General features: G+C 33.8%; 1 protein-coding gene across 3 annotated transcripts in view; it reads left to right on the top strand.

Annotated features, from left to right (window-relative positions):
- Positions 1-17,875, top strand: part of LOC118179653 (cytoplasmic dynein 1 intermediate chain-like) — a 140,030-nt gene that overhangs the window by 75,648 nt on the left and 46,507 nt on the right. For all 3 annotated transcript variants that reach the window (XM_085815310.1, XM_085815307.1, XM_085815309.1), the window contains one exon: positions 16,547-16,660. In XM_085815310.1, the coding sequence (XP_085671436.1) occupies positions 16,547-16,660 (114 nt within the window). The remainder of the gene's footprint in view (positions 1-16,546; positions 16,661-17,875) is intronic.

Below are 17,875 nucleotides of genomic sequence, written 5' to 3'. Positions count from 1 at the left end.
GGTTATTTGATATCAACATTTACCGAACTTTCCAAAATGTTTAAAAATGTAATATTTAAGAGTCGGCTAGTTTGTGTAAAAAAACTGTATGCATTTGAATCACAGTGTTTGTCGCTGTAATCAGAAGCTCGTCATCGATATTTAGATTATTTCTCGATAAGCTACCGAGTTCAAATTTTGTACTCACACCCTTTATGAATAGAAATACGGCAAGGTAAACAGAATTTTATAAAATTCGATTTAGAGGTCTTAAAATTTAATGTTAAAAAATTTTTTGCGCATATTTCATTTAAAGAATAAACTAAAAATCTCACAGATTTTAAGTTTCCATCACTTTACAGAGCATAAAATAGCTTTTGAAATAAAGTTTGCATAAAATTAATATAATTTCTGATTTTGGGCGAATTTTTAAAACTTTATACTTTTATGAGGTAAGAGGAATTTTGGAAGTAAAAGTCTGAACCAAAATTAGAAAAATAATTTGTCGTACAGATTAATGGGAATAAGAGCCTCTTTGAAATATTCCTGTACAGTTTTATAACAAGAATAATAGATTCTTAAATAATGAAATCAAATAATCGAATCGCATTGTCAAAAGTATAAGATTTATAAATTTATCAAGAGAGCCGCACGTTTTTTATTATTCGTGATATAAATTTGTAGAATTTTTTTTAAGAGAATTATTTAATTACGTGTTCCCAGTAAATTATATAATACATTATTTTTCTCATTTTAATTCATTAATAATTTTATGAGTCACAAATAAAAGTTTATTTTATAAAAACTTGTTTATTTTATTCAATAATTGTTCTAAAACAGAAATTCTTAATTCTTTTTATGTATACATTCACTTTGTAACTGGTAATAAATTTGTTTCCTTAGAGTCAGTGTAAGGCCTTTATCTCAAAACATCAAGAAGATTTCTCCTCGCGCTAATGACAGCCATTACCCATTGTCGTCAGGGGTTGCATGGACCCTTGTCCCCTTAAGAAATGGGGGTTGGAAGACGTACAAAAATACGGGCTAGTTGTTTTTGACATATTTTTTCACTATTACAAAAACACGGGTAGATCCGTTTTCAAGGGTACATTTAAACTAACAATAATCCATAACGAACTGTTAAGAGACCTGCATAAAAGAATGAGAAAATATGGGTCAAACCGTTAAAGGGTTAAGACTGCAATAAATAATGGCTAATGGAAAATAATGCATAAAATAGGCAAATATCTGGTTGTAACAAAAGTTTTCTGCCAAAAAAGATTCTTAATAAAGTTAGGGGGGAAAAACATGAAAAAAGGTGCCTTTAGTGCAGATAGTAATCAGCATCCAAATCGATGATTTTCTGCCAACGTTTTCGTATTTTTTTAATAGCCTTCAGCCCAGAAACTTGATGGCCATGAGTCCAAAAATAGATTCAGCTCATTTCGGATGTCCTGTGCAGAATGGAAAATAGAACCGACAAGATGTAGCTGCAAGTGTGAAGAAAAGGTAGAAGTTCAAAGGAGCGTTGTCGGCACTATATGGTGGGTGTGGCAAAAGCTCCATTCGAGTTCATACAGAGTCCAGCCGCTGAATGCAGACACATGTGGTCTTCCATTATCTTGATGCAACATTACCATTTTCTGCCGGAACTCAGTTCAACGTTTTCCCTTGATAGCACTGTCAATACAGACTATCATCTCACTGTGCACCTTACTGTTATAGGTTTTACTTTTCTCCAGATACACTTTGTGGATAATACTATGGCAGTTCTATCAGCTACAAAGCCTGATCCTTTTGTTGGTCAAATTGTACTTTGCGACGCTGCCAACGGGCTCAGACTAACCTCCTTTTCGGCCTGTGTTGTTGAAGTAAATCCACTTTTTATCACAAATGACGATCCAGTCCAGGATTTTGTCCTTGCATTGATATTCAAGCAGATTAATGAAAGCCCGAACACGTCTGCCCTTATCTGCTTGAGACAGCTCATGCAGTACCCAGCAATTGAACTTGTACGTCAAGTTTTATGTGATGCATAGCGCGACTAATTGTCATGGCAGTAACGTCTAACTTCTTAACAAGCTCTCAAGCAGTTGCATACTTATCTTCTTCCACAAGTTTTTGCAGGCAGGCCTCATTAACATCAGTAAGCAAGCCAGAGTGCTCAGATTCTTGAATGTCATAGTCCTTGTTTGTGAGCTTTCAGTATCAAACCTTCAGATTGTCATATGATACAGTATTAGTACCTAAAGCTGTACACATGATTTGATGGCATTTTATAGCTGATTTTGTGCTATAGAACTGGAAGTAAATGATGGTTTTAATCTGGTAGGATTCTAGTTCCAATTCAGACACTTTGTACTTAATGATAACAATATGTTTTTACAAATATCACGTTCTAAAGCAAGTCTTTTTAATGCCAAAAATCGTTTGACAAAATGTGATTAAACATGGCAACATGAACTGTTTGCACAGACGATATTTTCAGGGGTGGGAAACTTTTGTTAAAACCCAGTAAATTAATAATAAATAAAAATATATACAGTACAAAGTCCATAATCCTGACTCGGGACTTCCGGATTAGGGTGTTTTCTGAATTATAGGTGATCAACTTAAATCTGGTAAGATGGCATGCAGAAATTATACAATTAAAAATATGAAATCGTAATTTACGAAGTAAAGAGCAATTCTGATCTAAAGGATATCAAATTTTACAAAAAAAAAGCTTAATATTTATTTGTTTACTTTATTAAACATTTCTTTCAACGCGCGCATGCATAGAGCATACATTACGAGCATGCGTAAAATAAAAAATACGTAGCATCCAAAAAAAAAAGTTTGTGGCCTTTGAGGTCCGGATTATAGATCATTCCAGATAATGGACGTCCGTATTACGGACTTTGTACTGTATATAACATTTTTTACATTATTAATAAAATGTTATAAACTGTTCTATGTTATGTGACTTATTCTATGTTTAAATCAATGTTCTCAAGGTATTTTCAACAGGAGTAATATTTTAAAATAAAGGTAAAAGGCTGCATAATTAAAAATTACTGTATCAGCAACTAATAGAGTATTAATCAACCTTAAGCTGTAAATGCAATATAGTGCTATTTTAAAAAAAATCTTTTTTGTTATTAATTTATTAGCTGGTATTTTTTTTCCTTCTGATTTATTTCTTCATAAAGAATAATATTTGTGGGAGTAAAAAATTTAAATACTTGTGTATTATACTGTTGTTGTGAAATTTGGCTGCCATTGAACCCTGAAAGTTAGCATAATTCCACTTTTCAAGTAAAACAAGTAAAAACTAGGCCAACACTCCATAGTACCGCAGATAAATTGAAGTATTGCTTAGCTGAGCTAACTGTTAAACTTCCACCCCAGTATTAAGAAAGAACACCTGGGGAGGTCTAAGGATCTCCCACCCTTCTTCTCCTACCACCAACCTCTTGAGAGGACTCTCGCCTCACTGTTTATTTTGAGTGCCTCCTTGCACAAGGATGCTATATGCATACAAGCATCCATGCTTTCTCTGGGATTTGAACCCGGGCCCATCAGTACAGCAGTTTGTGTTGCTAACCGCTTGTTGGGCGGCGTTGTGTAAAGCAAGGCATTTCAACATTTAACAACATATAATATTTGATCATTCTTGCGGAATTCTGAGCCATACTTCTGCCTCCAACTCTAACAATAAAACATTTATCAGCCTCTGTGTACAATCCACTAAATAACCACAATTGCAGAAGTATTCAACTCGCTTCATTTTTGCACTTTGCAAAAGAGCTTTCATTGATTTCTGCTATTTTGTTGGGCCTTCTGATTTTATTGGAAGCTTTGTTTATCTCTCTCAGGTGGTTATTCCAATCTGTTACTATTTTTGTCAGCCATATTCAGCTGTCCTTTTCCTATTTAACAGACATGAGTTCACCCAACCAACTGTAAATGAACTGGAGTGCTGAGTGTCACAAATGTGATTCTGCAGTTCTCAAACTCTCTGTCTCTTTCTCTCTCTTTTTTTTAACTCCCAAGTGCAAGGGTAAAAAATACAATTGTAATGGTTAATTTTTATCTTTGTTCATAAAAAGTGAAAGGTGACTTTTTTAGAATCAAATATGGATAACATCACATGAAAGCTCAGATTTTACATGTTGCTCAACAAAAGCTCAAATGTCCATTCTGATGTCATGTTTAAACATAATTGACACTAAATCACTCTACCCATTGCCAATTTCCTGGTTGACAGGATAATATTTAAGTACCAAAATTTATGAATAATGATTGAATATAATTATTAGTTAACCCTTTCCCGCGCAGTGTGTTCGGTGTGAACCATGGAGGTAGGAAAGGGAGGAGGGGCCATTCCGCGCTAGAAGTGAAGCACTGCTTTGAAGCTTGGGTCACCAGACGGGGTGTTGTTTGTTTACATTCAGAAACTCGCTTGACAAAATTCTGATAGTATTTCAACACACGACAGTTCCATAGAAATCGAAAAAGGGACATTTTTGCATGAAAGAAACATTCATAGTGTGATGGATAATAGCAATTTGTATAGTTTACTGACATTTACGCAAAAATCACATCTTGGTTATTTTTCGATAACTAACAACAGCGATTTTGATTATGAATTTGTTTTATAAAATTCTAAGCTGTTGCACTACAAAAATATAGATTTTAAGAAAATTGCTGAAAGAGATCTGCCAAAATTTATTTTCTAGAAGATTTGAAAAGTTTGAAACTTGATGGCTAAATGTAAATATAAAATTATGTATGTTAAAATATTTGTAATTAGTCACATAGGTCAGATTAAGTTTTTATTAAATAGAGTAACGCATGCAAGGGCTATCTGCCTAAAGAGAGAGATGCCATTGTGGGGGAATTTTGAAGAAAAACTGACCTTTGAGTGGGTATTAAAAATAATACTTATAATTTTCATTCAAATTATATTCATATATATTTTTTATGTAAAACTTTCGGGTGTATGCTAAATTAGTGTAAATTACTTTACACAAAAGATATAGTGAATGCACAGAAATTAAAGATTTGCACATGCCGGAAATGATAAATAGGAAATATGTATGGGTATTTATGCATGTGCTTGCAAAAAGCATGTATCTGCCTTTGACAAAATACTTAAATATTCATTAAAATATTTATAAATGTATTTGAAATGAAGAATTTATTCACTTATAAACGACTGTGATAGTACTGTGAAGAAATCTAATGACTAAATGTATCTAATTTATAATGATTATAAATGTTATCTAAATATATAATAACCTTAATATTGAATTGTAAACATAAATTGAAATCCTGTTGAAAAATACGTTATAAAACTATTTAAGCAAGAATTGTTCGTATTGGAAAGCAATCTGTTAAAAGGTATTGTAAAGCAAATGCTATGAGATGCGCACTTAAGAACGTAATAAAGAGTTTTGGAATATGTATTGTTGAAATGAAGAGTAAAAAAAAAAGTATAATTAAAAGAATTATTCCCTTTACATTTTATAATAACTTAGTTACAAGTTTTAAATAATACTTAAAAAAAAAAAAAAAAAAAAACTTATTTTATTCCCTTTTAGAAATGTTCAGAGAAAGTCAAATACTATTTTCCTAATAATTCTCTAATTTAAAATGAACCGAATAGAACATTAATTATAAATTGACTTACATTTTTCGATTTAAAAGAAGCCAAAAAATCATGTCATATTTAAGAAAGTATTTTAGGAAGAAGCTCTACAAATAGAAAAGAAATAATGCATAATTTTAATATTAATAATACAATAAACTTTGATCTTAATTTTTGTACCTTAACCGAATAAAATCGAATTACCTTAATTTTTTTTTCTAATGTAATTAACGAAAACTTGTGAAAATATTTCATTCAAATTAAACCATTCTGAGAAAACTGTCCTGTGAAAAGTATAGCATTTAATTCCGTTCAGAATGAAATGTTGTTTAAAAATATGTTGTTTTCACATACTTAGGACTCTGAAGTGTTGTAGAAAAAGAAAATATATACATTTATATGTATATTTGCGACGTAATTACAAAATATTTACACCCGAACGCGTCAAATCCCATAGAACTCAATGGTAAATGACCCAATGTTTTGGTCACCACGTAGGGATCGCCGGTGCTTCAGAGCAGGGTACGGAGAAACTTGTTTAGGGCGACTCCTTCTTACTTCCTACCTCCATGGTGTGAACACACCATCCCTCTTTAGACACTGAAAATAATCAATAAATATCACGAAAACTACACTAATGGTTACTTTTAATCTCTTTTATAAATAATAAATGGCATCACCACACAAGCAAGCCACCGCGTCTGTCTGTTTGTAACCTCATCTTCTCTAGAACAGCTTGGTGCAGAGCTTAGTGGAAGGTACCGTTGGATTCAGAATTCCCGTATCTCGCCATATTGACCATTGGCATCTTCGTGCGACTTTAATTAGACGAGATATTAATTAAAAACTAATTTTCCCCTACGTTTTTGGTATTTCTTTCGCTTTCTTTGTTGGGTTTTTCCCTATTAAAGGGATATTTCTCCGCGGCAAGGGGCGAAATTAAGGTACTGGAGCATTTTTAGTCATGTCACTAATTAAGCGTCTAATTGGCCGATCGACTTGGGATAAACGGCATCCGTCATTTGAAGATACGCGAATTAAAAATTTCGAACTTTCAAGAAAATTGGATGATTGGTTTCCAAATTACGAATTTTCCTTAATTAAACTAAATGAGTTGGAAAAATGCACCAAAAATACGTATCTCCCGATCTAACAGACCGATTTCGTTCAAATTTTGAATTTTGCAATTCCCGGATGCTCAAATGAACGTTATCGTTGATTGTAAACTGTTTTGCTAATTAGGAGCCTAATTAGCAGGTTCATTAAAAAAGCGCTACTACCTTTATCTCCCCTTCCTAACTCGTGGTTGAGGGCCTTCGACTCGGAAAGCGACGGGTGTCGGGGGGGGGAGATGGTATCCGCTCGACTGTTGGAATCGTCAAGGCCATTCGCCAGGGATGAAATTAGCGTAGTGGCGCTTTTTTATTCATTATGCTAATTAATCATCTAATTTGCTAATCCATCTAGAACCAAGAGCATCCTTCATCTGACCATCCATCGGTTGTAAATTTCTAAATTTGGAGCCGATCGCATGATTGGTTCCCGAGATACGAAATTTTAAGGCATTTTTCTTAATTAGAGAAATTGAGCCGGAAAAATGCACAAAAATACGTAACTTTTCAAAGAATTAACCGATTTCGTTCAAATTTTGAATTTTGCATTTACCGGATGCTCAAATAAAGGTTAGCGTTCATTGTAAACTGTTTTGCTAATTAGGAGCCTAATTAGAAGGTTCATTAAAAAGCGCTACTACCTTATCTCTCCTTCCTAACTCTTGGTTGACGGCCTTCGACTCGAAAGCGACGGGTGTCCGGGAGGGGGAGATGGTTTCCGCAGGACTTTTGGAATCGTCAAGGCCATTCGCCATGGATGAAATTAACGCAGTGGAGGATTTTTATTCATTATGCTAATTAGTCTTCTAATTTGCCAATCTCTCTGGAACAAAGACCAAACCTCTTTTCAAAATCTGGCAATTATAAGATTGTAAATTTCGAGCCGATCGGCCTGTTAGTTGCCAAGATACGTATTTTTTGTGCATTTTTCGAACAATTCGTGATTTTTGGATCTGAATAAGAAAAGCAACTTTGAATAATACAAATTAATATTTCTAATAGCTTAAATCAGCGTGCTCATTTGTGTTACTGAGCTACGTAATTATTCACTGCTTTTGTTATTATATATAAGTTCATTAATATATATGCTGTCGTATTTTTGGTAACAAATGTTCCTGTTCGCATAAAGCTAATATTAAATATAATTTTAAGTAAGGAATTTTAATTGCAAAAAAATTAAATATAAATATAAATAAACTATTTATTTAAATTCTGACTAATTATTTTTCCGTTCAGGGTTTTAAATTGAATTTCTGTTGCTTGAACATGGTATATGGAAAGTTTTCTTAATATAAATAATTATGGTTGATTAATTACATTAATGTATATATTGATGCTCTTTTGTGTGTGATTATGTTGAAGTTTATCAAAAGGAATTTTAATAACAAATCTACTGTTTGAATATTATACCCGAAAAGTTTAGCGGTTACACTTGGCAAAAAGCCTGAGCAATAAAATCGCTGAACACTGGTAGTTCAGACCAAATTTCGAATCCCGGCGAACGGGTTGGCTCCTTAGGTGTTTTCATAATTTTCCGTATGTGTAACGTGTATGCAGTATATTGTGGATGCATACGTAAATAAAGCGGGCGCAGCCCGCGCAAACCGCTAAACACTGGTAGTTCGGTCCAGCTTTCGAATAAAGGCGATCGGGCTGGCTGCATGGGTATTTTCGTGATTTTAGGTATGTTTATTGTGTGTGCAGTATTTTCTGGACTTATACGCGAATAAAGCGGGCGCAGTCCCGGCTGAACACTGGTAGTTAGGTCCATCCTTCGAATTCCAGCGAGCGGGCTGGCTGCATGGATGTTTTCTTAATTTTCTGCAAGTGTATCGTGTATGCAGTATCTTCTAGATGCATACGTGAATAAAGTAGGCGTAGCCCGCGCCAATCCGCTGAACATTGATAGTTCGGTCCAAATTTCGAATAACGGCGAACCGGCTGGCTGCATGTGTACTTTCGTGATTTTACGCATGTGTATCGTGTATGCAGTATCTTCTGGATGCATATGTGAATAAAGCGGGCGCAGCCCGCGCAAACTCGCTGAACACTGGTAGTTCAGTCCAACTTTCAAATACCCGTTAAAGGGCTGTCTGTATGGGTATTTTCGTGATTTTACGCGTGTTTATCGTGTATGCAGTATCTTCTGGATGCATACGAGAATAGTGCGGGCGAAGCCCGCGCAAATCTGCTGATCACTGGTAGTTCAATCCAACTTTCGAATCTCGGCGAACAGGCTGCCTCCATGTATGTTTCATGATTTTCCGCATGTGTAACGTGTATGCAGTACCTTTTAGATGCATACGCGAATAAAGCGGGCGCAGCCCGGGTAAAATCGCTGAATACTGGTAGTTCGGACGAACTTTCAAATAAAGGCCAACGGGCTGGCTCTATGGGTGTTTTCTTGAGTTTCCGCATGTGTGTCGTGTATGCAGTATATTCTTTATGTATAATTTAATAAAGCGGGCGCAGCCCGCCCAAAACCGCTAGAGACTGGTAGTTCGTTCCAACTTTCGGCAAGCGGGGTGGGTGCAAGGGTGTTTTCGTGATTTTACGCATATGTAACGTGTATGCAGTATCTTCTCGATACATACGTGAATTAAACGGGCGCAGCCCGGGTAAAATCGGTGAACACTGGTATTTCGGTCCAACTTTCGTATACCGGGGAAATTTAACACGGGAACTCTTTTACACACGAGCAATATATAGCGGACTTCAGCCCGCTCAGCTGGCGGGCTTGCCCGCTAGTCAATTATAAAATTGTGTAAACGGCTCAGAGAGGCCTCAGCATTGCCGAAGCAATGAGAGTGCTAGAAGAATAACCTTCAGGTGGTGAATCGGAATGGCACGGAAGAATACATTCCTAAACAGACTGAGGATGTAGATGTCCCTGATGATGATGATGTCGGTGATGATGGTATAAGTGATGATGATGGAGAGATGAACGATCCTTCCCAACCATGCCCATCTACGCAACCCTAAATCCCAATATGGAGTCTGAAAAAGTCTCTTCCTGATTTTATATCCCAAAGCGGACCAAGCGATGAACTTTGGGATTTACCGGAGAAAATGCCCATAGCAGTATTTCAAACACCGTTTAGAGATGTTCTCATGGAGCATATAGTTTTTGAAAGTAATTTAAAGTTTGTAGATAAATTTACTAACATCACTTTACGAAATAGACAAAAAAAGTAAGAAGTGGTGGCACCTCATTTTCTTTCATTTCCTCGATGTATTTGTGATAAACAGCTACATACTGCACAAAATGAAAACAGACGGTTTATTGTTATATTTTCCTTAAAAATTTTATAATATACTCATTCTAGAATAGTATAATTTTTTCTTTATCCCACAATTAAATATGTATGGAAAAATATCCAAACAATCGCAGATTTTATTTAACACAACACATAATTAAAATTAAAAAATATTAAAATTGTCTTTCATAAAAATTCAATGTGCAAACAACGAAAAGGAAGCAATATTTCAAAAAAGCGACGGTGTATGATTGTCTTTGAAACATGGGTGTACGCAAAGTCCAATGTTGCAAATGTCACGGAAATAGAATATCAGCAAATTTGACTCATTTAGCATTGGTGTATCTTCTACGGACAGAGATCGCTTTTGTTTTGCCATTAAAAAAATATAACACCAGTAATAGAACATTAAAAAAAAAAAAAAAAAAACTTTCGCTAAGCCATACAAAATATTCTGTAAGCCAACATTGCAAATGTCACGAGAATAGAATATCAGAAAATTAGACTCATTTAGCATTTGTGTATCTTCTACGGTCAGATAGCGCTTTTGTTTTGCCACACCGGCAATAGAACATTTAAAAAAAAAAAAAAAAAAAACTTTCGCTAAGCCATACAAAATATTCTTCTCAATGCCAAAAAAATCTAAGAGTAATAAAAAAAGTCTCTAATGATAGAACATGTACTCCACTATACCGAAATAAAGGAATAAAATAAATTAAATTAAAAAGTATTCCAGAACATGTTCATTTGTTTATATGAAATGACACAGTAAGAACCATAATGTTACTCAACACTAACGATATATTCTACTTTCAGATACCTATATCTCAAAAATAAAAAGTGCCTCAAAGCATCGAGAACACGTGCATTTGTTTATAGTGTTCATTTGTTTATATCAAATGACGCAGTTAAAGAGACATTACATTGCTCAACACCCACCCACGAATCTCCCTCTCATTCCGAAACAAAATACCAGAAATAGAAAACATCACATAGGAATGAAGGTAAAAATACTTAACTTTCGATATATTTTCCCATAAAAGGCATATAGCTACATCTAGTGGCAACAAAAAAATACTAATTAAACGTTCTATCAAAAAGTCAAATGTGGTACGTGCCGGCCATAGAGTGAATTAAATGGTGATTCAAATATGGCATACCCGGTTGTGAGGTAATGTTTGCTGCTGATGCACATATGACATGCCCGTATGAACGGGTTAAGGTCACTGAGGCTGTGGTGACATAATTATCATCTTCATTATGAGATAGCAGCATGAAATGGTGAAAAAAATTTAAGCTGACGCCTGATCCTATGTTATTGCTTACCTGTCAGATTCTGCCCATAATTTTAAATACTTTTTAAATGTGCTTTATACAGCACAATGTCCGTAAACCGGACTCGTCGGAACTTCAGCGATTCCAGATTAGGGGTTTTTCCAGATTAAAGATCATCAATTTAAGTTTGGTAAGATGGTATGCAGAAATTATACAATTAAAAATAAGAAACCGCCGCCCAGTCGGTATAGTGGTCAGGGAAGCTGACTGCAATGCCGAAGGGCCTGGGTTCGAATCCCGGAGTAGGCATGGTTGTAACTGTTCGTCCCCTTCATAGGAAAGGCAATGGTGGCCCACCTATTAGGTGCCTCCATGATAAAGAGACCACCACATCCGGCCTTGTATGGATTAATGGACTGGGTTACATTTGTAATTGTTCACAATCTGCTATTTGAAAAAAAAAATATATATATATATATATATATGAAACCATAATTTATGAAATAAAGAGCAATTATGATCTAAAGGGTATCAAATTTTACAAAAAAAAAAGCTTAATATTTATTTGTTTATTTTATTAAACATTTCTTTTAATGTGCGCATGCATTACGCACATGTGTAATGTATGCACATTCTCTATGTGCATGCGTAAAGTTTGTAGCTTTGAGGTCTGGATTATAGATCATCCCATATAATGGACATCCGGATTACAAACTTTGTACTGCATTCTATTATCAAGTCATTGCTAGTCATTTCAAAGCAATATGACTTATGAAAATGAGCATGATAACGACTTAATGAAGCATTAATTTTTTTTTTTTTTTTTTTTTTATTTGGCATCGAAAATCAGTCCCTAATGGTTGTTAATAAAGATCTTTAACACGTGTAGTGAAATTGTGTTGTAAAAACTTCTGTAGTACAGTACAATGTCCGAAATCCAGACTTCATCCGAAATGATCTAAAATCTGGACCTCAAAACCACCAAAAACGTTTTTCTCCTGGGCTTTATGCATGCGCATTTCATTCTCCCCCGTCCACCCTGCACATAATAAAACATGTGGAGAGTTTCGATTCTTAATTTCACTTTGAAACTAAATAAAATACCTTGTTATTGAAGAAACAATCATTTTAGCATAAATTTGTGCCATTAGTAATTTGGCTCCATTGCTATGTATCTGCTTGGCACACATCTCAAACTGAAACCTTCCACATAGATACATCATTGATCTGACGCCAACCTGGCGAATCATTATTTATTATACTTTCCTTTCATCACCACATGTTTATCAAAACATGGTAACTTGAGTAATGACTCACGTAGCGATGCCTAAACAATTTTTTTATGTTAGTAACTGAATAACAAAGGAGTATGGTAACCTTTTATGTTGACATTACGCTTAACAATAATTACAGATTTAAGTTAAATGCGCTAAAAAATGTTGACGAGGAAAAATTAACTAAAAATTTCTTTTCCATATGCTAAAAATAGATTTTGTTGATGATACTCATAGACCCAAAAATTACATTTAGGGCTACTTGAATTAAGAATAACTGACTTGTTATTGACATAAACTCAGAACGAGCGCCAGGCCTTGTATGGCTGCACCGAGTCGCAGAATTTAGGACTGGCAGAGACTGCATCAGGCGGTAAGGTATCTAGCACAGGCCCTCAATAAGGATTAAGTATATGTGGGAATTTATTTATTCAGAACTCTGATAAGCCTTAAGCCTGTGAAAAACCTTAAGCAAAAAATAGACATAAGTATAATAAATAGCTAAACAAATACATTTCAGGCTTAATTGTCTCAGTGTGCTATAGAAGCAAGATAAAATTTGACGGAACAACTTGTCGTTAGTCACCAAGCTCATGATGCATAGCCAAATATGTATTGCAAAGAATAGCTAAATTTGATGATGATAGCCGCTAATTTTAAAGGTTTTTGAATATTTCAAAACAAAGGTGAAATTCCCAATTAATGGATCTTGTAAAAAAATATAAAGAACCGGTAATAAATGAAGATGATCTAAAAGAAGTTTTTCAATGTGATGACAATGTTTCTCAATCATCAATCAATCAATGAATAGCAAAATCTGTAGTATGGTTCTAGGTCCAGAAAATACTGCTACCGATAGTGAAGAAAGTGACAGAGAAGTTACTAAAAGTGAGAAAATTCCAATTGAGAAGTTAGTTGAAATTCTCGAAACAGCAGCTAAAGGACTTCAGCAATGTAACTAAACAAGAGATTACGTCAGTCTACAGAATTAAAGAGAAAGTATTAGCAGAATAAACAAAGCAATTTAAACAACTTTACATTGAAAGAAATGTTTAATAAGGTAAACAAATAAATATTAGGTTTTTTTTTTTTTTTTTTTTTTTTTTTTTTTTTTTTAAATTTTGATACCCTTTAGATCATAAATACTTCATTATTTCATAAATCACAATTTCTACATGTCATCTTACTAGATTTAAATTGATGATCTAATATTAAACAGGGTTCGTAGCGGTCCTTATAAGTGCTTATAAGTCCTTATATTTGAAAATAAAATATAAAGGCCCTTATAGGTGCTTACTTTTTCTTTAAAGCACTTATTTTTTTGTTTTTAGTACTTATTTTTTGCTTTAAGTGCTTTTTTTTTATGAACGTGCTATTTTCGCCGTAACAAAGCCGAAATTAAATAAACAACTTTTCTTCCTAATATGGAATGTCAGATGGTGAGTCATACTCCCGGAAATAGCTTTTCCCCCTTTCTCTGCATTAACATAACCTTTGGTGTGCACGAAGAATACAGACAGGTGCCCGTCGTTCTATTGGTCAAAGAATTGCGGCACGAAGAGTACAGACAGGTGCCCGTCGTTCTATTGGTCAAAGAATTGCAAAAGCAGTAGAAAATTCCGCTATATTCGACATTCTTTTCCTCCCACCCAAATACTACACACGTTTGAATTTATATCAAGATCTTAAAAAGATTTGCATTCTCGTTCTGCTTGGTCAGTTCATATTCGTGTTTATTATGATCGTTATGCTTATATTATGAGCATATGTATGAATGTTTATAACAACATAGTTGCAGTAACTGCTGAAGTATAGTAAACTTCCAAAAATGGTTGTGTTTTAACACAGATTAGCTTTCTAAGGAATAATATTCGGAATGGCTTAAATAAAGGGAAAGTAATCGAATAGTCAAAATAGTTTCATATTTTTTGGCCAATACATTAAACAGTACGAAGGTTGGGAGGTTCTCCCCTTTCTCCGCAAAATCACGAATATTGAAACTGTTACAGTTCGCTGCAAAACAAGCAACGGACCTTTCTTTTTGGGGGGGGGAGGGTCACTTTCCAATCTGGATTGAATAGGACTAAAAGTTCTGCGGTCTACCAACCCAAGCGAAGAATGATTCTATTCCGGAATTTTAACGCCGTCTGTTGAAAATTAGAATGAAAAACACTCCAGTTATTTAGTTCTTTTTTCTCTCAATACCGGCAGTTGTTGATTCCGATTGCGTAATATCACGTAGGGAAGAATTACGGCGCACGTATTGGGCAATAGCGTTTGCGATATTTTGCAGAGATAATTAATTTTGATGTTCAGTCCGAGATTTGTTTATGAGCACTTAAAAGAGTTTTACTGCCCTTACTAAACGGAATATTTTTTAGTTTGGTTGGCTTATTTTTATATGATGCACATATTGAAATGTCAAAAGCATTTATTTAGCGGAAAAATCTAAAGAGCGGCTACAGTCTACCCCCCTCCCCCTCCTCTCCTTCAAGTTACGCTCGACTGTCCGAATATTCGCCAATTTCCAAGTATGCGAGTTAGTTAAGGTTTTACTGTTAAAGATGACTGCATGAAGCAAATTTCTGTCTTCTGATTTCAGAAATGTTCCTCTTTTTTACTTAAATTACTTTGCTTGCAATATCTGTTAAGAGAAAACTGATATACAATGAAAATTTAGAAAATGTTCAGAATTTAGATTTAAATTATTTAAATAGCAATATGAGTGGGAAAATAAATTGTATTTAATATTAGGTTCCAAGCGAATACAATAAATATGCTTTATTATTATTTATTTTCTCTATTTTGAACTGAAATTTCATCATTAAATCTTGTAATGTAGTTTAATTCTTCATAGTTTTTTTTTCTCTCATTCTAAACTAGTTCTGTAAATTGAACTATTATTTAAAATTAAAAACCAAAAAAAGTAATTTTCCATGGTTGAGGTAATGCTTATTCTCTCTTAATAAGTACTTCATTTCTCATATTTTAAATTACAAGTCTAATTTTTAAGGTTATGCAGTTGCGTATGATGTAATTAGGCAGGTGCTTATTTTTTTTCTTAAAATGTGCTTGAAAAGTGCTTATAGGTGCTTATTTTTGTAACTAAAATGTGGCTATGAACCCTGTTAAAAAAAAATCTGTAATCGCCGAAGTCCCGACGAGTCCGGATTTCGGACTTTGTACATAAAAATTATGTTCAATAGAGAAGCAAGGCTATTTGAAATTGCATAATGAGATGAGAATTGATAACATTAGGATTAAACAAATGTATTATGAAAAGAAAGTCTTTTATTAGTTGGTGAAAAAAACTCCAATTTATCAAGGAATATAATGGCTGGAATTTATAGCAATGAGAAAAAACTGGAAGTTAAGATTTATCATCTTGCAGGATACATCTGGTTTAAGAGAATGAAGCATTGGATTCGTTTATATATTTTATGCACAGTACAAATCTCAGAATAAAATGTTATATTACTCTTTGGCCAGTCTAGACTCAACTATACCATCTAGCAATAAAATTTGGACATACTGTATGATCATTTTATTACACCAATGAACTATTTTTATTCCCTGAAGAGAGTGATATGTTACGAATGCTGAACTTCATTGAGCTCAGACTGTAAAAGATTGGTTTGAGAAACACAGAACATCATTCTCATACATGAATTAATTACCATAAAGTTAAGAGCTCAGTCTGGTTGAGAGTGTGTGGTTATGCTGAGTGTATAGAAAATATAAAGATTGATTTAGCATTCTTCATGTTGATGCAGCAATGGTAAAAAATAAATCATAAGCATCAGCGTAACTCATAGAAGCAATGTCACGGTGTGAGCATGCAGTTATTTGTGCTAGTCTAAAGTGTATAACTTTTTATGGCAGACAGTGTATTTTAAAAATTGGTTTCATTTAAGGTACAATTAAATCGTTTAAATTTGAAACATGATTAATTTAGATAATTTTAATGCATATTTGAAATTTATGTTTAATTTTTATTTTATATATTTGTTATTTCAGCATCCTGTGTATTCTATCTGTATGGTTGGTTCTGAAAATGCTCATAATCTTGTGACTGTTTCTACTGATGGCAAATGTTGCACGTGGAGTGTAGATATGTTATCAGCACCTCAAGTAAGATACTCTCAGAATATAAAACCTCATTAAAAATTCATGTGCAGATTAATATATTTATTTAAAAGTTTGTGAACTGAACTGATTTTCCATATTTCCTCATGTATAAGATGGAGATTTTCTTTGAAAGATTCATGTCTAAAAATTTGGTGCATCTTGTACAACAGTGGCACTGCCACCAGTGGAACTGAATGAATGAAGTTTCCTGTGGACAGTGTGATGCCAGTAGAAGAGTGAAGTAGACAATATAGGAGAAGATTGTGGCTGAGTGGAAAAAGCATGGGATAATATCAATATTGAGATTGTTATTAATGTTGGAAATATTTATACAACAAATTAATATAATAAAAAAGAAACAATTTTTCTGTCCTTTTCATAATAGTGCTGAGCATAATCATTGTCTTAATTTTGAGCAATCCAATTTGAGATTGTACGTGAAATGGTAAATAAAAATATGTTTTATTTAACACATGTGTAATGTTGAATGTGAATAATTAATTATATGTATGCGATACGTATGATTTTCAGTGGAGATACAAGAGTTCATTTTACACTGTCCTTTACAGCAGCACAAAGGAGGGAAATGCGAGTTGCACAGCTTCTTTATTGATATACTCTTAGAATATGAGATTTATCACCCGTTTCATGACTGATGTTCATCATTGTATACCAGCTGTTAAATCATTTAAGAAGTCTGACATTTCATATACCACAGATGGAATTGAGGATGAGGCAATATTTGAAAATTTTAATTCATCATCAGTCACAGTTGAGGTATAGCTAATGCAGAGGAGTTCTGATAGTGATGACGAATTGTATACTCGTTGAGTAGAGAAGTTATGTATGTTGATTTCAATTACTTCAAATAATTATTAAATTGTAATCCAGCTGGCCAAATAAAAACTAGTTCATCAACCAAATATTTTTTTATTTTTTTAAATTTTGGGGTCTCAAAATCAAAGTGCCATGTTATACATAGGGAAATATGGTAACCATAATTATTATTAAAAAAAAGAGTGCTAAAAACTGGTAACTTAATTTTATTAATGATAATTATTTTCTTATAGTTAAAAGAATATTATCCTTTTTTTAATGTAAGGAAATAATAAGGAATTTCAATTTCTGCAATGATTTCCTGCAGATGTGCATAAATTTCTTCAAAATGTGACTGTAGATAAAGATGTGACAATACCTTTAACCACTTGTGCTACGATT

The sequence above is a fragment of the Stegodyphus dumicola genome, chromosome 4, assembly GCF_044657685.1.
Source record: "Stegodyphus dumicola isolate Sdum_Otavi_A_Nest chromosome 4, ASM4465768v1".
NCBI classification, from domain to species: Eukaryota; Metazoa; Arthropoda; class Arachnida; order Araneae; family Eresidae; genus Stegodyphus; species Stegodyphus dumicola.
This window is presented reverse-complemented; position numbering and strand designations above follow the sequence as displayed.